At 42.6% G+C, this 21337-nt stretch overlaps 2 protein-coding genes across 2 annotated transcripts; both read left to right on the forward strand.

Moving 5' to 3' along the window:
* On the forward strand, positions 1-1386 carry LOC146634936 (nuclear factor 7, brain-like). The gene has a single exon (XM_085350478.1). The coding sequence runs from the start codon at positions 1-3 to the stop codon at positions 1384-1386; it is 1386 nt and encodes a 461-aa protein (XP_085206604.1).
* A 10223-nt stretch (positions 1387-11609) lies between these two features.
* Positions 11610-13004, forward strand: LOC146634937 (nuclear factor 7, brain-like). Its single transcript, XM_085350479.1, has one exon. The coding sequence runs from the start codon at positions 11613-11615 to the stop codon at positions 13002-13004; it is 1392 nt and encodes a 463-aa protein (XP_085206605.1). The 5' UTR covers positions 11610-11612.
* The last annotated feature ends 8333 nt before the right edge of the window (positions 13005-21337 follow it).

A 21337-nucleotide genomic window follows, 5' to 3' on the forward strand; every position in this document is an offset into this window, starting at 1 on the left:
ATGGCTTCCAGATCAGAGGAGGATCTCTGCTGTCCGGTCTGTCAGGAGGTCTTCAGAGATCCTGTTCTTCTGTCATGTAGCCACAGCTTCTGTAAAGACTGTCTGAAGAGATGGTGGAGAGAGAGAATAATACACGAGTGTCCAGTTTGTAAGGAATTATCAGTTTATGATCCACCTTTAAATCTGGCTTTAAAGAACCTGTGTGAGTCGTTCTTACAGGAGAGAGATCAGAGAGCTTCAGAGGCTCTCTGCAGTCTGCACTCTGAGAAACTCAAACTCTTCTGTCTGGACCATCAGCAGCCAGTGTGTGTCGTCTGCAGAGACTCAGAAAAACACACCAATCACAGATTCAGACCCATCGATGAAGCTGCACAACAACACAAGAAGGAACTTCAGGAAACTCTGGAGTCCTTAAAGAAGAAGTTAAAGGTTTGTGAAGAAGTTCAAGTGAAGTTTGATCAAACAGCAGAACACATTAAGGTCCAGGCCCGACACACAGAGAGGCAGATTAAGGAGCAGTTTAAGAAGCTTCAGCAGTTTCTAGCAAAGGAAGAGGAGGCCAGGCTGGCTGCACTGAGGGAGGAAGAGGAGCAGAAGAGTGGGATGATGAAGGAGAAGATGGAGGCTCTGAGCAGAGAGATAGCAGCTTTTTCAGACACAGTCAGAGCCACAGAGGAGGAGCTGAGAGCTGAAGACGTCTCATTCCTGCACAACTACAAGGCTGCAGTGGAAAGAGTCCAGCGCTGCCCCCTGCTGGATGATCCACAGCTGCCCTCAGGAGCTCTGATAGACCAGGCCAAACACCTGGGCAACCTGACCTTCAACATCTGGAACAACATGAAGGACATGGTTTCCTACACTCCTCTCATTCTGGACCCAAACACTGCAAATCCAAAACTCATCCTGTCTGAAGATCTGACCAGTGTGAGAGGAGGAGAAGAAAAGCAGCAGCTTCCTGATAATCCAGAGCGGTTTGAGAGTTATTGCTCTGTCCTGGGCTCTGAGGGCTTTAACTCAGGGACTCACAGCTGGGATGTTGAGGTTGGAGACTGTAAAGGATGGGGACTGGGTGTGTCAGCAGAGTCTGTGCAAAGGAAGCAGCACATATGGGCTGGATTATGGGAAATGGGGCTTGGTTCAGGTAAATATTCAGCATGGTCACCATCATCGTTTACTGATCTCTCAGTAGAGAAGAAGCTCCAGAGGATCAGAGTGAATCTGGACTGGAACAGAGGAAAGCTGTCGTTCTCTGATCCTGATACTAACACACACATACACACCTTCACACACACTTTCACTCACAGGATGTTTCCATTTATTGAAACTGGTGGTAAAGTGAAGGTGTGTCCGTTGAAGGTGTCAGTGTCAGTGCAGCAGATGAGTTGAGGATGATGATGTTTCTAATGTTGTTTCCTGTCAGTGAGTTGAAGCTGTTAAACTGCAGCTGTCCTCCTGCTGCCTCGTTGTTCCAAAGCTCTTTGTTTCTCTTTTAGTTCTCACTGTTTCTTTCTGTTTCTGCTGTCCACCTTTTCACATACCATGGTAAGAAAAAAAAGTGAAAGTAAGTGAAACAACTTTAAACATAAACTGAAAGGAAGCTGAACTGAAATTAAGAAAAAAAAAACTAACCAGTGCCATAGTTATTCAATGACAGTGATTAAGTATACATCAAAGTACAGAAACTTGACTTTTCAACTCTCACATTACCTTAAATGTCATGCATCCATGGAAGTTTCACTTACTGTTTTTTCCATATTATTTCCAGCTCTGCCATCTTATTTTAGAAATCCTCTATCTTTGCATGATGTACAGTTTAAAATAATCAGTTTGTCTTGTATGGGGCCCTGGTGCCAAGGAAAGGTGGGCAGGAGAAGTGATAACGAACAATGAAAAGAGAAATGTGGTGCACTAAGACTCAACACACCATTGCACTAGTCTCTTCAAAGTGTGATGCCAGATGTTTGACATGTTAAAACTAAAATGTTGAGAAGATCTGCATCTTACTTCACCACTTTTTCTCACCCTATTGTTTCATGTGTGTCATTTAAATAAGAACAGATGTGAAAATTATCTCATCATCACATTTCTTTCCATTGTGTTTTATTAGGTGCTTTATAAATAAAGTTGGATTGGATATTGAATCTGTAATGACCAACATGAATACCACTGTAAAAACGCAGCTATTGATCAACCCATGTTAGTGTCATTCAAGTATCTAGGGTGGAACATGCAGCTCTCCTCTAGATAAATCTGGCACGCCACCTGAGTTTTAATCCTCAGAACCCCGTGCGCAGTAAACTGATAGTAAATTCTATCAGTGTATGTGTTGTACCTTACATCATACGAATTTCCTCCTTCAGGCTCCTTTCACTGATTTGAATTGCCTCACAGTTTACAGAGAGGAACACGTGTGAACATGTCAGACCTGACACTCGCTCCTTCCTCAGTTCTGCTGTTAATCTGCTGTTGAGCTGTTAGTTTGCTTCTCTTGCCAGAATTTTGATTCTTTGTGAATAAATTATTGTTGACTGTAGAAGATCACCCTGGGATTGAAACTTCAGAAGCAGTCATTTGCCCCACTCAAGCAATAGCCTATAAAATTAATTACTTTTTATTTTCTCATATTTTCCTGAAAAATAGTGATACGATCACTCATTTTGTCCTCCTTGTTTAGGATTTCTATGAACAAAATAAAATCCTCTCCATGGATTACTTATCCCAGTGTACCTGAAGTAAATAATAATAACTCTTGATAATACTGAAGGCTGCTACACAACAACGAACATTATATGCATTTCTGTGTAAACAAACTATGATTTAATCACACATGCTATGAACATCACCAGAGGTGATTTTAGGTGAACGTGGTGGAAGCCAAAATTCTAAAATCATTCACTGAAGGATTTTCATGCATGTGGACCAGCAGTTATGTGTGCTTCAAATAAATAACCAACAGACACTGAAAAGCAATGAAAACAAACAAACAGCATTCTCAATCATCCAGGTAAGTAAATCTCCAAAAGTTGATTCGGTTCATCTGGACATAGCATAACGTAGCGTTTTGTGGGAGAAAAGTTTCGTCACTCATCCAAGTGACTTCTTCAGTCTCAGCTGACTGCAGGTTTCCCCAAATCTTATAAACAGTTTTATAAACTGTAAACCACAAAACGCTACGTCCAGATGAACAGAATCAACTTTTGGACAATGAAAACAAAAGTTTTTAATTCTCACAGTTCAATTAGTCTGACTGTAGTACTTAGTTTGAACATGCTATCGACCAGTGTTGTTATTTTCAAAAGAGCTGTTTTAAATATTTGTTTCACACTTGCATATTAAAACACATTCAAAACGTAATCAAACAATACATATACAGAGAAGCTGCTACAGAAAGTTTAAAAAGACACATTTATAAACATCTTTGTGTCCAAGTAAAACCTCATGGCAGTATATAAAAGAGGATTCGTCTAGAGTGAGGTCTGAGGTCTGTGCGCTCCTGTAGAGTTATATGAGGAACATTATATTTTATTCCATGAATTCCTTGTAATGCTGTGAGTTTCTAGTGAACTAGATTTTTTCCTGTTTCCAGTATTTTCAGTTAACTGAGTCATCTCTACCCACATTACCTGCAGCTGGTCTCTTCCACCTGCTACTAGGTCACCTTCAGCATTGCTTCACTCTTTAAACTTGCTTTTCTAACTTATTGCAATATTTATCGCCTCTGGTATGCTCCCCAAATTAGCAGCGAAGGACACCTCTGTTATACAATAGAAAAGCTGCAGCTTGAAGCTGAGAGAACCCAAAAGCAAACTAACAGTTAAGTGGCTGATGGCTGATACCATCTGAGTCTGCAGACATCTGAGACATTTCAATCTACTACTTTTCAGTTCAGTAGGAGATTAGATTAACTTTTTGTTATACATTTTCTGTATAACATAAAACAAAGTGTGAATGATTTGGACCTCACACATCCACGCTTAAACCAGCGTTCCTCCCTTTCCAGGATGTGTACATTATCATCATTGAAAGAGTGTCCACTGGCCTGTAGGTCTAAAAAGACCACAGAGTTCTGGCCTGACGAGTTAGCTCTTCTGTGTTGTGCCATCAGCACATCCGACAATTCGCATATCAATGATCAAGAAACTGACCTTACAGCCTATTATTTGCCAGTGATACTAGTTTCAGTCATTATGCAAATGTACTCTTTATAAGGTTGGGGAAACCTCGTCACTTGGATGAGTGATTAAAAAGTTTCTCCCACTGAAAACACTACGTCCAGATGAACAGAATCAAATTTTGGGGATTTCCTTACTTGGATGATTGAGCAGAGCATCAAGACATTTATTTAGAGTGTTCTGTGTGACTCTTCTCTTTGCCACTGCAGGATCTTTATATTTGGTAAAATTTGGTTATTTTGCTACAATTAAGACAATTGAAAAACAAGCAGGTACATAATAATACACACAATCAGGGCAGAACTGGTAATCTGGAATACTAGGCGTTTAGATAACATCTTATTTCATAGTGTAATTTTGGCTTGTTTTATCCAAAGCACATTCTCTGTTGATTCATTCACTAATTATAGTCACAGCATTCACTCACTGTGTCTTTTGGGATTTTCTAGTTTAGCATAGCTTATAGCCGACTTGCTAACAGCATGCTTTTCACCTGTCTCTTTCTCTGCACTTTCCTGCTCTTTTATTTCAGATGTTTAGTTACTCCTTGGCCTCCTTTAGTGTAATAAATGTAGTAATAAATGTTTGTTTGTTTTTTTTTCTTCTTTGGCTCTCGGAGGAGGCGGACGCACTTTTTCTCCTATCCCTTATCTTCCCTGCTTATGTGCTCGTCTAATCTTGTGTTTTTTGTATTACTTTTCCCTGGAACACTCTCTCACAGTCTGTTCTCTAAAACCTAAAAGAGGAATTATGGATTGGATCAACTGGTCCCTAAATGCAATTGACACCCCTTTCTCAACGAGAAGTTTGGGCTTGGGTGAGCCTGAGTGCTGAAGATATCTACCTATTCGGAACCATGGTAACAGGGTTCTGGCGGATCGGAGCTGGCTTGGTCCTGACTTATCGAAGAATTAAGAAGAGCGGAACCGGCTGTTCAAACCCCCACAAGGCTGCCCGCTGGGATTGAAACGATGGGAAGAGGCGTGAGTTTGTCAAAATGGGCTCATTGAGTCAGCACGGATAAGATCTTGGAGAGGCTACGGCTCCTGTGAATACTCAGAATAAGATCTCTGACTGCAGACTGGATACATCTCGGAAGGGCTAGCCCGGAATAACATCTCTGGGTGCAAAATTGGATGACATCTCGGGGAGGCACACTGCCATGAGTTCTCAGAATTTGGCTCCTTGAGCACAAGAAATGACAACATCAAAGAACGAAAGTATGGCGAAGCTCGCGGATCTCCAACGGGAGATTGAGAGACCAGTGTTGGACGGTAGAACTGCTTTGAAATTCATATGAGCTGTTCACACTAAAGTAAAAAAATAACATCACTTATGCGGATACCCCTTTGGCGCCAACTGTGGGCTCAAGGCCAGAGCTGAACAAAACACCCTGATAACGACTGTGTTTAGTCTGTTCCTTCCCATTCCATGCAAGGCCACCAGGGTTGGCTGGAAGACTGTTTACTTAGCCTAGCAGGGTGAAGGACACTGTCTCAGCTGAACTATGGACACCTACACACATACATATACTGATACTGATAAGCACTCACCGACGCATCACCCTCCCTACCCCGGATCCAACGCCACCTCCAACGCTTACCTCCCCTCTGATATGGACTTCGGGTCAGTTGGAGGCGCAGTCGAAGATTGCAGCGGTCCCAGATCAGATGTACACACTGGAACTCTTTCCCATGTTGCTTGTCTGTGTTTATTGTGCTATGGTGTGTTGATATCTGTGCATTCCTGTATTATCCTTCTGTGTTACACATTTCGATGTTTTTTTCCTTGCTACCTAGCCTGACTTGTCTCCCCAATGTGATGTTTGTGTGTTGTATGTACGGTCGGCAAGGTCTGTCATCTCGGTTGTGGGCAAAAGACCTGCAACTGACAAATAAAGGCCATCTCATCTCATCATCTCTCAGGCTATTTGCGGGGGGCCAGGATAATTGAACTGGGGATTTGCACCTTTGAAAAATGGGTACTTAGCCAGGCGCCTATAGCCAGTGAACCGCAGGTAGCGTAGGCCATGTTAACTTTCACACACCAAATTGTCCCACTCGCTGACACATCTGCAGGGGGTCAGATAAAACAATTGTTGTGCATGATTTTAACAGCCATGTAGATACTAAAAAAACCACACCATTTAATTTGTTATTAATAACAGTTATTAACCGTCAATAACAGTTATTATCCGTTATTAAACTCAATCTCAAAATCTAAAAGAACCCACCCACCACTTTAATCACACTCTACACTGTATACTGTAGCTCCTCTGAAAAAGAGAGCCTTAGATCAAGAGAACCTTGTTTCGCTGGTATAACTCTCAAACAAAAGCTTAAAGCAGATAACTCATAAGCTGGAGAAGAAATGGTGTATTACAAATTTGGAAGATCATCACTAAGCCTGGAAACACCGTTTGCTGCTTTATAAAAAAAAAAAAAAAAAAAAAGGCCCAGAACATCTTATTATTCGTCACTGATTGAAGAAAATAAGAACAACCCCAGGTTTCTCTTCAGCACTGTAGCCAGGCTGACAAAAAGTCAGAGCTCTGTTGACCCAACCATCCCTTTAACGTTAACTTGTAATGACTTCATAAACTTCTTTACAAATAAAATGTAACCATTAGAGAAAGAAATACTCATAATCAACGTTCCCTCTAAGCTGCGCGCGTGCGCAATTGCGCACTGCTGCCACGGTCTCTGCGCACAGAAAATCTGCATTGCGCACAAAAAAAAAACATTAACCTGAATTGAAATTAAAATGAATACTTTAACAATTCTGTTTTGCAGTGTTAGTCAGTGAGTGACTGGCTGCTCCCGTATGGGATTAGAACGATGCCACCTTATCCCATAGTCCAGCCAATGATGTGATTCATATTCGTATATACGCAGCTAATCAACGTCGTTGACAGGTTATGACAGCGTCCTTATGTGCCGACACCGGTGTTTTAGCGAGCAAAGCGGCTTGGCTGATGTGGAGTGAAGCCACGTTAATGACAACGTGTACAACCATTGGAGATGTGAGCAGGACAGACAGAACAATTGACGGAAAAGTGTGGACTTTATACCAGTTTTTAAATTGTGTTGATCGGCCACGTAAAACCAGAGTTATGATAAAAATATCTGCAATGTTTGGTTTTCTTCCTGAATACTATCGTTGTTTATATTTACTGCGGGAAGAAACGGTAAAAACAGCGTTTTATAAGAAAAAAGGCTTGAAAGCCTGTGAGTAAAAACAAACACCCTCTCCCTTTCCTATTCGTCCAAAAAAGTACCATGTCGACCAATCAAAAAATGATATGGCAACGTGGCATCTAGTTGTTAAGAAACGGGGGGAAGTTTTAGGAGTGACGGCGGAGTGGCACAAATAATTTGTGTGGCATCAAATTTGATGCAGAACAGTTGATTGTTCTGTAAATAGTTTGAAATGTTTATTTAAAAACGCCTTGGCTGCATTCATAAAAAATAGCTGCAAAAAACTTTGTTGTTTGCCAAACTCAGTAACTTTTTTGAAGAAGTAATTATATAATTAACTGCCCAGCAGGACTAATTCTGTTTACATTATACAATCAACAAAAATATAAACTCAACACTTTTGTTTTTGCTCCCATTTTTCATGAGCTGAACTTAAAGATCTGAAACATTTTCTACATACACAAGGACCTCTTACTATTAAATATTCTTCACAAATCTGTCTAAATCTGTGTTAGTGGAAACTTCTCGTTTTTGAGATAATCCATCCAACCTCACAGGTGTGGCATGTGCTGATTAGAAAGTATGAATATTGCACAGGTGTGCCTTAGACTGCCCAAAATAAAAGATCTCTCTGAAATATGCAGTTTGATCAAACAGCACAATGCTACAGATGTCACAGCTTTTGTCAGTGCAATTGACTGCAGGAATGTATACCAGAGCTGTTGCCTGTGAAATGAATGTTCATTTCTCTATACGCCATCTTCAAAGGCGTTTCAGACAATTTGACAGTACATCCAACCGGCCTCACAACCGCAGACCACATGTAACCACACCAGCCAAGGACCCCCACATCCAGCATTTCCCTGGGGCGTACTGCACAGTGTACGAGTAACGCATGAGTCTCATTCTGAATCGCTGGATCCTGGGTGGCAAGAGATCCAGAGCTTGACTTCCCAGTAAGGAAACGAGAGGTTTGTGGTCCGTTTCAAGACAAAAATGTTTACCAATCAGGAAATCACGAAAACGCTCACACGCCCATCTAGACACCAGTGCCTCTTTTTTCACTTGTGCATATCGTTGTTCTGTAGGAGAAAGGGACCTCAATGCATACGCCACTGGTCACCATCCTTCTTTCCATAGCTTCAAAAGAACACCTCCGAGACCATAGGATGAAGCATCTGCTGATACTTTAATGTCTCTGTTGGGGTCATACATTGGGAGTGCTTGGGGTGAGGTCAGGGCATCTCGCAATGTTTTGAAAGCTCTCGCTTGGTCAGTTCCCCAATACCATGCGTTCTTTTTGGAAAGAAGATCTCACAGGGCTTTGTCTTTTTCGGCTAAATGGGGGATGAACTTGCCCACTTGATTCACCATACCCAGAAAACTGTGCAACTCTGACACATTAGTTGGCTCTGTCATTTCTATAATCGCCTCTGTTTTCTTTGGGTCAGGACTGATTCCTATATCCGCTGTGATGTGACCCAAGAAAGCAACCTTGCTGTGGGAGAGCTCGCATTTTTCAGCATTCAGCGTTGTGCCTGCTTTTTCCAATCTTTGCAGTGTAGCACGGAGATGGGAATCATGCTCCTGATGGTTACGTCCCCACACCAACACATCATCAATGTGACACACCACTCCTTTGATAACCTCGATGACCTCTGCCATCATGCGCTCAAAGTGTTCGGGCGATTAGTTGATCCCAAACGGTAGGCGGTTAAAGTGGAACCGCCCAAAGGATGTGATGAAGGTGGTGAGTTTGGCAGACTCATCGGACAGGGGAATCTGCCAGAAGCCCATTTTGGCATCCAGTTTGCTAAACACTTTGGCTCCTGCGAGCATTCCGAGACTTTGTTCAACCGATGGCAGCACATATTTTTCCCTGCACACATACTCATTTAGTCCGGTAAAGTCTATGCAAAGTCTCAGCCTAGGGCTGTTTTTCTTTGGAACAACAACCATGCCGGCACACCAATCTGTTGGTTCCTCAACTCGGGTAATGACACCAAGCTCTTCCATTCGTTGGAGTTCCTCCTTTACCCTTCCCATTAGAGGCAGAGGAAGCCTTCACGGAGTTTTGAGCGAGTATTGCACAGAGTTCGGTTTGAGTTTAATGTGATAGGCCCGCTGCACTTTCCCTAGACCATTGCAAGTAAGTAGTCTTCAGAGTGTCCATTGAAACCGCGTCAACTCGCACCAGCAGGCCAAGAACTGTAATGGCGGGCAGGCCTAGCAGTGGAGTGCTCAGGTTTCTTACAACATAGACCTTCTCTGTTGTCTGTTTTGCTCCGTAGTTGAGCTGTAGCTTTGTAAAACCAACAACGTCCAGTGGTGTTTTTCCAGGCCCTGACAAAGGTTTTTCTGGCTGCTGGAGAACTGGTCTGTGTTCGTTAGCAAAAATCTTTGATAAGTCCGAGTGAGCTATTACAGTCACATCCGCTCCAGTATCCAGTTTGAAAGTGATTTTTGCATCTTTCACTTGTATGATGGCTGTCCACGCCTGGCCGTCACTGGAAACTGAGCCTAGGAAGAAACCTTGCTCCTCTTCCTCCTCAATACTTTGCACTGTCTTGCTTTGTCTGCAGACGCGCTGGTAGTGACCTTTTTTTCCACATAAATGACATTTTGCATCATTCGCTGGGCACTCAGGTTTCGGCTGTGGAGAGCCTCCGCACTTGTAGCATTTATTACTTTGTCTCTTGCTATACTGCTGTTGTGTTTTGACAGTTTTATTTTTGAACATGTTGAACTTTGTTTTGTCGTGCTTTTGTATCACTCTGTCAACGGTTTTCGCATTTATTTGCATTACATTTGTTTCACTTCTCAAAGCTGACTGTTGCTTTTTGATTTCTTCTGACTGCCTGGCCATATTTATAGCTTTAACCAAGTCTTTTTCCATCTGCATGCGCTCAGACAGCCTCGTGTCGACCAAGCCCACTACTATTCTGTCTCTTATCAGCTCATCGTGGAGCGGTCCGTAGTTACAGTGCTCTGCTAATGAATGCAAGGCAGTCACGAATGCAGTCTCATTTGGCTCTTGTTTGCGCATATTAAAACGTGCGCGCTCATAAACAACATTTTTCCTGACAATGAAAAAGTTGTGGAAGCTATCTCTCACTTTAGCATAGTCCCGCTGGTCTACATCACTACATAACTCGAGTCCGCTCAGGACGTCATCCGCTTCGTCTCCCATACAATATATGAGAGTGTTCACTAGATTTTGCTCCGAGCTCGCAGACAGATTACTTTCCTGATGGAATCTCTCGAAGCGATGGACCCATCTTGTCCATTCGTGTGGTTTGGAAAAATCAAAGGGCTTCGGTAGTTGGATGCTCAACGTAGCGCTGGGGGTGCTAGCCGCGGTGCTAACTCCTGCTCTCGGACGATCGTCTACGTCGTCATTCGGCATTTCGTTTCCACCTTCCCCTTCTCCTCACACTCGGCAGATGTATGGAGTCTTACAAGTCACACAGCACGTCTGACACCATGTGTGATTCTTACACTGAATCTGAATAAGTACGCGGGAACACTGAGTGCGGTAAGACCAACTCTTTACTCATTGTATTACCATCTCCCGGCATGCATTGCCAGTGTGTAACACGTAATTACACAATCAAACAATGAACACATACTGCCCATACAACAAATGTACCAGAGACGATTATGAATACACCACACATTACACAACCATTGCTGGAACCTGACTAATAACCAGATAAAAGTCTGGAAGAAAATCTGCCAAACAGCTGCACGACTGAGTCACAATTTTCTGAGCTTCAGAAAAGGCTTTATGTTGTGACATGTGAAACTGAAATGGAGCAAAACCTGTTTTATACCTTTGATGTAAAAGAAGGATGACAGTTAAACACTGGAATTAACATACCTGAGATTCAGGTGAAAAGAAACATTTAACAGAAAGGTGCCATGAAGATCCACCCATCACCGGACACACCTGGGAAAAACCAGTAAACAGGATGTTATTCAACCTCAGTAAAGAGAGACGCACAGACGATCAGACTGAGCTCAGACCAAACTAGCAGCTTCCTCTGAGTGAGTCCAGCTACAGGAGAGAAAAGTGGAAAACTCCAACACTGCTGCTTCAAGCTGCTGACGCTCCACACACTGAATGTGAGTTTGAGCAAAAACACGACTCAAAGCAAGTTTCAGTGAAGGTCGTAGAGGAGGGAGGGGAGCCAGGACTGACTGTACTTCCTGTCTGCTGTTTTCAGCTTCACTCACAGACTCAATGGCTTCCAGATCAGAGGAGGATCTCTGCTGTCCGGTCTGTCAGGAGGTCTTCAGAGATCCTGTTCTTCTGTCATGTAGCCACAGCTTCTGTAAAGACTGTCTGAATAGATGGTGGATCAAAAAACAGATATGTGAGTGTCCAGTTTGTAAGAACATATCTTCAAAGGATGATCCACCTTTAAACCTGGCTTTAAGGAACCTGTGTGAGACGTTCTTACAGGAGAGAGATCAGAGAGCTTCAGAGGATCTCTGCAGTCTGCACTCTGAGAAACTCAAACTCTTCTGTCTGGACCATCAGCAGCCAGTGTGTGTCGTCTGCAGAGACTCAGAAAAACACACCAACCACAGATTCAGACCCATTGCTGAAGCTGCACAACAACACAAGAAGGAACTTCAGGAAACTCTGGAGCCCTTAAAGAAGAAGTTAAAGGTTTGTGAAGAAGTTCAAGTGAAGTTTGATCAAACAGCAGAACACATTAAGGTCCAGGCCCGACACACAGAGAGGCAGATTAAGGAGCAGTTTAAGAAGCTTCACCAGTTTCTAGCAGAGGAAGAGGAGGCCAGGCTGGCTTCACTGAGGGAGGAAGAGGAGCAGAAGAGTGGGATGATGAAGGAGAAGATGGAGGCTCTGAGCAGAGAGATAGCAGCTCTTTCAGACACAGTCAGAGCCACAGAGGAGGAGCTGAGAGCTGAAGACGTCTCATTCCCGCACAACTACAAGGCTGCAGTGGAAAGAGTCCAGCGCTGCCCCCTGCTGGATGATCCACAGCTGCCCTCAGGAGCTGTGATAGACCAGGCCAAACACCTGGGCAACCTGACCTTCAACATCTGGAACAACATGAAGGACATGGTCTCCTACACTCCTCTCATTCTGGACCCAAACACTGCTCATCCAAAACTCATCCTGTCTGAAGATCTGACCAGTGTGAGACGAGGAGGAGAGAAGCAGCAGCTTCCTGACAATCCAGAGAGGTTTGATTTGTTCTGCTCTGTCCTGGGCTCTGAGGGCTTTAACTCAGGGACTCACAGCTGGGATGTTGAAGTTGGAGAGAGTTCAGGGTGGGATCTGGGTGTGTTAGCAGAGTCTGTGCAGAGGAAGGGAGACAAACTGTCTGCATTATGGATAATATGGTTGTATAAAGGTAAATACTTTGCATGGTCATCATCAGCTGGATCCACGACTCTGTCAGTACAGAAGACGTTCCAGAGGATCAGAGTGAATCTGGACTGGAACAGAGGAAAGCTGTCGTTCTCTGATCCTGATACTAACACACACATACACACCTTCACACACACTTTCACTCAGAGGATGTTTCCATACATCAGCACTGATGATAAACTGAAGGTGTGTCCGTTGAAGGTGTCAGTGTCAGTGCAGCAGATGAGTTGAGGATGATGATGTTTCTAATGTTGTTTCCTGTCAGTGAGTTGAAGCTGTTAAACTGCAGCTGTCCTCCTGCTGCCTCGTTGTTCCAAAGCTCTTTGTTTCTCTTTTAGTTTCACTGTTTCTTTCTGTTTCTGCTGTCCACCTTTTCACATGGAAAATCATTTCACTGTTTCTCACTGAATGACTCCCCAAACTAGATTTGAAATTCTATCACGTTTCTAATCATTACAAGTGATTCATGTTTCTATTTGATGTGTAAATGGAGATGATTTAGTTTGCTGGGATATGGACTGACATGTGTTGAATGGGAGGAGCAGTTTGTTGTTGTCTTCTTGTCTGTTTATGACAACAATAAATATGTTGTTGAAACAATGATTCATGTTTAACTCCATATATGAAATGTTTCTGATCTTTGAATTCTGTTTGATTAAAGACTTTCTTCATGACACAAATGAGATTTCAGTGTATTAATAGAACTAAATAAGCTCAGAGTTGAAAGGCTGGAGTATTATGTACGTGCTTCACTGTCAGGATCTTCAGGGGGATTTGAAGTCATGAGATAAATTAGTGAAATCAACCATATTCACACGAAGGATGACACTGGATCAGGTTGTACAGTTTTATACCCGAGCAACAGCAAGTATTATTATGACTATCTTCTTCCAGAAGCGACATGGCAGTCTCCCTACAGGTCTTCTCTCCGTTCACGTCCGACCTTGCCTTGTACATGTATCTTCTCTTTTCCCTATAAGAAACAGAAAAAGATAACACCTCCCTTGCCTAGCCTTGATTATTAATATTATCTTACTGATTCCATTTATTTTCTAAGTTTGGTATATTCTGTTCAAACTCTCTTGGTCCAGAAAATATCATCATGACCAGTTTGATGTGTAAGCATGTTGCAAAAACTGTCATTCTAGGTTAATCGCAATATTTCAATTCATTCATAGCACTGAATGAAGCTTTTAACCCTCAAAACATGGGATGCCAACACTTTAATAGCACATCAAAATGTGTATATATATATATATATATATATATAAAAAAAAGCTTTATTTAATTATTATTTTCCTAACACATTAGCAGCTTATTTAAACTTTACTAGCCACATACCCACATAGCAGACAGCTCTGGCCCGGATCTGGTGTCGAGCCGGCACTGCTGACTGACTGGCGTCATGGCAGGGTGTATGTCAACCTGATGTGATTCACTGGCAAATAATAGGCTGTAAGGTCAGTTTCTTGATCATTAATATGCAAATTGTCAGATGTGCTGATGGCACAACACAGAAGAGCTAACTTGTCACTGCAACTTTCACTGCTATGCAGATGGCACGCAGCTCTATCTGTCCATGAAGCCAGATAACACACACCATTTAGTTAAACTGCAGGAATGTCTTAAAGACATAAAGAGCTGGATGGCCGCTAACTTTCTGCTTCTTAATTCAAAACTGATGTTATTGTACTCGGCCCTGAAAATCTTAGAAATATGGTATCTAACCAGATTCTTACTCTGGATAGCATTACCTTGGCCTCCAGTAACGCGGTGAGGAACCTTGAAGTTATTTTTGAACAAGAAATGTGCTTCAATGCACATATTAGACAAATATGCAAGACCGCTTTCTTCCGTTTGCGCAACATCTCTAAAAATAGAAATATCCTGTCTCAGAGTGACGATGAAAACTAGTTCATGCATTTATTACTTCCAGGTTGGACTACTGTAATTCATTATTATCAGGATGTCCACAAAACTCGCTGAAAAGCCTTCAGCTAATCCAAAATGCTGCAGCAAGAGTCCTGACAGGGACTAGAAAGAGAGAGCATATTTCTCCTGTTTTAGCTTCCCTTCATTGGCTTCCTGTTAAATCCAGAATTGAATTCAAAACCCTGCTCCTCACATACAAGGTCTTAAATAATCAGGCCCCATCTTATCTTAATGACCTTGTAGTACCATATCGCCCTATTAGAGGACTTCGCTCTCACACTGCAGGCCTACTTGTTGTTCCTAGAGTATTTAAAAGTAGAATGGGAGGGAGAGCCTTCAGTTTTCAGGCCACTCTTCTGTGGAACCAGCTTCCAGTTTGGATTCGGGAGACAGACACTATCTCTACTTTTAAGATTAGGCTTAAAACTTTCCTTTTTGCTAAAGCATATAGTTAGGGCTGGACCAGGTGACCCTGAATCCTCCCTTAGTTATGCTGCAATAGGCGTAGGCTGCCGGGGGATTCCCATGATGCCCTCTCCGCACTGAATCATATCTGTTATTCATCTCTGTCTCTCTTCCACAGCATGTCTTTATCCTGTTTTCCTTCTTTCACCCCAACCGGTCGCAGCAGATGGCCCCGCCCCTCCCTGAGCCTGGTTCTGCCGGAGGTTTCTTCCTGTTAAAAGGGAGTTTTTCCTTCCCACTGTCGCCAAAATGCTTGCTCATAGAGGGTCATATGATTTTTGGGTTTTTCTCTGTATCTATTACTATGGGGTATACTATACAATGCGGCTCGGTTCACTCTGGCACAGCTGACTGGCATCAGAGCCCATGGGCACATCACTGCAGCCCCCTCTGCAGTGCCCCCTCTCTCACACTCTTGGGGCCTCTGGATGCCTGGGGCCTGGATCTCCTTCATGCCCTGGGGGATGGGGCTATGGCTCCCCGCACCCTCTTGAAGATCATTACAAGGAGAAACCTTTTGAATACAAGCCCGCTAATCCACACAGATGTTCACTGTTCATAGGCACAAACTAAACCTTTCTTGGCTGTTACCTCAAAGCACATTGTAAAAACAGTTGTCGGAACCATACTGAATATAATCAGAGTAAAAAAAAATACACAGTGCTATCCTCCATGCTGTTGTATGCTGGGGCAGCAGGTTGAGGGTCACAGATGCCAGCAGACTAAATAAACTGATACACAAGGCCAGTAATGTTGTGGGGATGGAGCTGGACTGTTAGGGTGGTGTCTGAGAGGCAGATGTTGTCCAAAATAAGGACAATCATGGATAATACCTCCCACCCACTCCATGATGTACTCGTTAGTCACAGGAAAACGTTCAGTGAGAGACTGAGATTACCCAAAAGCACCACTGAAAGACACAGGAAATCATTCCTTCCCGTGGCAATCTCCTGTACAAAAAATCCATCTAATACACTGCAAACACTGCAATAGTTACACCCTTTTTACACATGCTCTTTTCTATTCTGTAATATTCTTGTCAATTTTCTTGATATTTATTTATAATCACTTCTGCTAATCCTTGATATTTATAATTGAGTGATCTGTATCCAATTATCCAATGACACATCTGCTGTCCTGTATCTTTTGCTCGTTTCTCCTCCTCTTCTTTTCTGTTTGTTCTAAACTGAGCACCTGATGGCTATGAACTTTTCTTGTCCATATTCCATTGGTTTTAATTTGCACTCCAGTATGAACACCCATCCCCCAACCCAAGGATCACCAGAACATAAACTAATAGACCTACACCTTAGTTCACAGATATGCTTTGTCTAGACTTTATTTCTGGGATTTCGCACAACCCACCCTGTTTTTCTTTTCCTTCCCCCTTTTCTTTCCCCCCTTTCCTATCCCTCAGCTATGTCTTTCCCATCTGTAACAACTAACAATAAAATAAATAAATAATAACAACAAAGGTCGATCCACTTGGTAAAGTAAATCCATTGGGTATCTTTGTTGGCCTTCAGACAACAATTCTAACGGCTAAAGACTCAAATGGGACAAGTAAAAAAAAGGAAAGAAAAAAATGATTATTGATCAAAGGCCATGATTACCATTTGGGGAATCGCTGCCATCACAGTATTGTAAGATGGTGAAAGATGTACCCTTAGGCCCCCTCCTCGATTCCTTTGTTATTGAAGTTTTCATTTAATAAAGCCTGCAGACAAACTGTGAGCGGTAGCTAACATCCTTTAATAAAGAACAAAACCAAGTTTGGTGAGAGAGCAGCCATAGCAGGGAGCGTGACCGGCAGACTCTCTCTCTCCAAACATTGGTGCCAGGCTTCCTGTGTGAATGTCCCCATTTCCTTACCAGAACCCCACCATCTATCTGACTGCTTGAATAGGGTGTGAGGTAGACACCCCAGTGGCACCAAAGCATTATACAATAAAACATTTTGACCAATACATAAATGAAAGAAATTCCAATACACCCTTTTCACGTAAATGGTGTCCTTGACTTACCACTCAAACCAGTGTTCCTCCCTGTCCAGCATGTGTACATCCTCATCTTTGAAAGAGTGGTGTGGTAGCCGATATCTTTTCTCATGTATTAATCACATATTTTAATCATATCGCTTTAGTATAGCAAGATCTCTCCTGACACCAAGTGTGTGCATGCATGTCGAATGTCATCACATGTGGGGCTGAGGTTTTATTGCACCTGCACAGAGGGTGTATTATAGATTTGAAGATTTCCAGAAAGCCTGTTTTTAGGGAGGTGACGGATGGTCAAACTCTTTTAAAGTGGCAGAGGGGCAAGGATGAGCTAGACTGAAGATGTAGAGATATATGATACCCACATAGCAAAATTGGTATGGTCTGGATCTGGCCCACATAATGTGCTTACACATGGACCACATACTGCAAAGAATGACGACCCTTTGGTGGCCCAGATCTGGTTTGCCAAAGGTGGCCTACATGTGGGCCAGCACAAGGCTAGCTGCAGACACACTAGTGGCCCTTTGCTGGCCCATGTGTAGATTACCTCTGGCAAACCCGGTCTGGGCCACCAAAGGGCCATCGTTCTTTGCTCTATGTGGGCCATGTGTAAGTTGTGTGCAGCCACGGGCCAGTTGCAGACACACTGCTGGCCCTGTGCTGGCCCAGAACAGTTTAAGCTCTGGCCCCAGATGTCAGCCTAATGTGTACCTTAATTAAGCCATGTAATAAACACATGTGCATAATAGTGCAAAAGCACATGACAAAACTCTGTTTGAACAGTGAATGGTCTGATTCTTATATAGTATTTTTCAACTCTCCCAGATTACTCAAAGTGCTCTATACAACATGCCAAATTCACCCAACCACACACTCTTTTATCTGAGTGCTTCCTAACTACATTCATACACACTCACACTGTCGACATGCAGACTGGAGAAGCCATGGATCAAACCACTAACCTTCCATTCAATAGGTGACCTGCTCTAAGGATGAGTAAATCCTCTCTAGGTTTTGGATAAAGTACACTCACAAACCTGTCAAACCTGTATTTGAAATTTTGGCAACCATAGCAGTATAGTATTACAACATGGCATTTGGGTCTTCTAACTAAAATAGTAAAATAGGAACATAAATAGTGCCTCATTGCCAGATTTGGCCTGCATCTGGTTGACATATACTCTGCCATGACACAGTCAGTCAGAAGTGCCAGCTTGATGCTGGATCCGGGCCAGACCTGTCATTTAGATAAAATATTAAATATTGTTTACCTGTAAATGCACAAAGTAAATTTAGAAATGTAATTATTGCCAAGAGTGAACAAGCACTGATAGTGTAATCTACAGCTGTGGCCAAACGTTTAGAGAATGAGAAGTGTTGTTTGCTTATTTACAAAGTTTGCTGTTTCAGTGATAGTTGTATATCATATTATATCACTTCAAACAGAGGTGATCCAGTAATGCTGCACTAATGAATTAGACTAACTATTCACTTTAGCTAAAGTTATTAATGATAATAATAATGGATTGATATAGCGCTTTTCAAGGCACCCAAAGCGCTTTACAATACCACTATTCATTCACTCTCACATTCACACACTGGTGGAGGAAGCTACGGTTGTAGCCATAGCTGCCCTGGGGCAGACTGACAGAAGCGAGGCTGCCATATCGCGCCATCGGCCCCTCTGGCCAACACCAGTGTCTTGCCCAAGGACACAACGACCAGGACAGAGAGCCCGGGGATCGAACCGGCGACCTTCCGGTTACAGATACGCTTCCCAACCCCCTGAGCCACGGTCGCCTATTAAGTTAGCTAAAGAGTTGGGATGCTGTGTAAGACATAAATAAAGCTAAAATACAAAGGTTTGGACACCGTTTTGCATGTTTCCCTACTGTAGGGGTCTCTGCAAGCATACAGAGGGGGTACTCTGAGAGGGTCCAAGATGACAACTTTGGAATTCTACTAGAAACAATCGATCATATTTGTTGTCAAAGCTGAATTCAGGGCAAACTACGCTAAATTAGCGTTTTTAGCTAGCAGCTACAATAAGCATGAAAGTTATCGTACGGCTATGATTTGTTAACATGACGCTTGTTCTTATACATGTAATACATTTATTACCAACTTGAGAGTTTATCCGCTGGTCATTCGACATGACGAATGACTTCTGAAGTCTTAATTCAGCTCAAGATGCTGTAGATTCCCGTCGGTAACACTTTCGGTCCGCTAGTAAAACGTAGTTCTATTAATCTGCGCTTGAACCGGAACCGGATGTAAGTCCCAAAAAACTGAATTTTGGAACTGAAATTGAATTGTAGAACTGAAATTGAATTGTAGAACTGAAATTGAATGGTGAGAAGTGAAACTGAAATTATTCAAGAGCTGAATTTTTAAAGGATAAAATGCAGTTTCAAAGCAAATCAATTCATTTTCAAAATATAAAATTTCAATTTCTATTTAGTGATGATCATTTTCAAACCATAAATTCAATTTCAAATTAGACTAATTCAAATTCAGTTTTCAAAAGCATTTATTCAAGTTACAATTCAGATTCAATCTGAGCAATTCAAATTCAAATTTAACTTATTCAAATTCAGTTTCTGATGGCACAGATTTCTGCCCATACCTCCACCAGTGTATGAATGTGAGAGTGAAGGAATAGTGGTATTGTAAAGCGCTTTGGGTGCCTTGAAAAGCGCTATATAAATCCAATCCATTATTATTATTACTAAAATGTGATAAATACATAAAATAAAGTGATTTCAATCATAATCCCATAGAGAGTCACCAGCAAAGGACCCCCACACGATCACACCTTTCACCTTTTCTGTTTTGCACAAAGACACAAAGAACTTTGGTTCCACCAAAGATCTCAAATTTGGACCAGAGCACAGTTTCCACTAGTCTAATATCCATTCCTTGTGTTTCTTGGCCTAAACAAATCTCTTCTGCTTGTTGCTTTTCCCTGGTAGTGGTTTCTTAGCAGGTATTTCCCACATAGCTGAAACAGTTCTGGGCCAGCACAGGACCAGCAGTGTGTCTGCAACTGGTCTTGTGCTGGCCCATGTGTGGGCCACCTCTGGCAAACCATATCTGGGCCACCGGAGGGCCATCATTCTTTGCGGTATGTGGGACTAGATCGTGGCCATACCAATTTTGCTATGTGGGTATCTTCCTGAAAGAATTCCAGCAGAAAGTTTTAAACAACATTAATTAAAAAGCTCAAATTGATTAAACTGTGCTTCAGAAAGTAAAAAGGAGGACAAAGGTTCATCTAGAGCTGTTGTTTGTGTCAGACAGAATTTGATGTTGGTCTGAAAAGTAGCTGCAGTTAAAGTAACTCAGGGGTGGGCAACTCCCGGCCTCAAGAACCGATGTCCTGAAGGTTTTAGACGTATCCTTGATTCAACACAGCTAATTTAAATGGCTAAATTGCTAAATGTCTTATAGTTCTCCAGAGGCCTGGTAATGAACTAATCATTTGATTTGTGTGTTGACCCAGGGTGAGATCTAAAACCTGCAGGACAGCAGCCCTTGAGAGCTGGAGTTGCCCACCCATGCAATCCATTTAACTTTTACAGGTCTGTAACAAAGTGAATCCACCTTAACACCACCTGTGTTTGTGTGACTGCATTACACCCCCACTGCTGTGGAATCTGACAAATAACCAGAACAAAGTCTGAGATAAATCTGCCAAAAAGCTGCACCACTGAGTCACACTTCATGATCTGAGCTTCATGCTGTGATCTGTGGACATGAAAAGTCTGTTTTATAGATTGTGAGCAAGAGGCAGGATGACAGGTTAACTCTGGAATGAAACTAAACTATGTTACAGGTAAAGCAACATTTTTCTCCTCCCCTCACGTCACTCACCCGAGAGAAACCAGGAAACAGGCTGTTCCTCTTCCGTCAGTAAAGAGAGACGCACAGACGATCAGACTGAGCTCAGACCAAACTAGCAGCTTCCTCTGAGTGAGTCCAACTACAGGAGAGAAAAGTGGAAAACTCCAACACTGCTGCTTCAAGCTGCTGACGCTGACTCACTGAATGTGAGTTTGAGCAAAAACACGACTCAAAGGAAGTTTCAGTGAAGGTCGTAGAGGAGGGAGGGGAGCCAGGACTGACTGTACTTCCTGTCTGCTGTTTTCAGCTTCACTCACAGACTCA

The sequence above is a fragment of the Diplotaxodon limnothrissa genome, linkage group LG3 (genome assembly GCF_057381915.1).
Source record: "Diplotaxodon limnothrissa isolate DT_005_m linkage group LG3, D_limnothrissa_male_GT1.1, whole genome shotgun sequence".
Classification (NCBI taxonomy): domain Eukaryota; kingdom Metazoa; phylum Chordata; class Actinopteri; order Cichliformes; family Cichlidae; genus Diplotaxodon; species Diplotaxodon limnothrissa.

Excerpts from the sequence above, each read along its gene's own strand:
- LOC146634936 (XM_085350478.1), top strand. The coding sequence starts at position 1 with ATGGCTTCCAGATCAGAGGAGGATCTCTGCTGTCCGGTCTGTCAGGAG.
- LOC146634937 (XM_085350479.1), top strand. The coding sequence starts at position 11,613 with ATGGCTTCCAGATCAGAGGAGGATCTCTGCTGTCCGGTCTGTCAGGAG.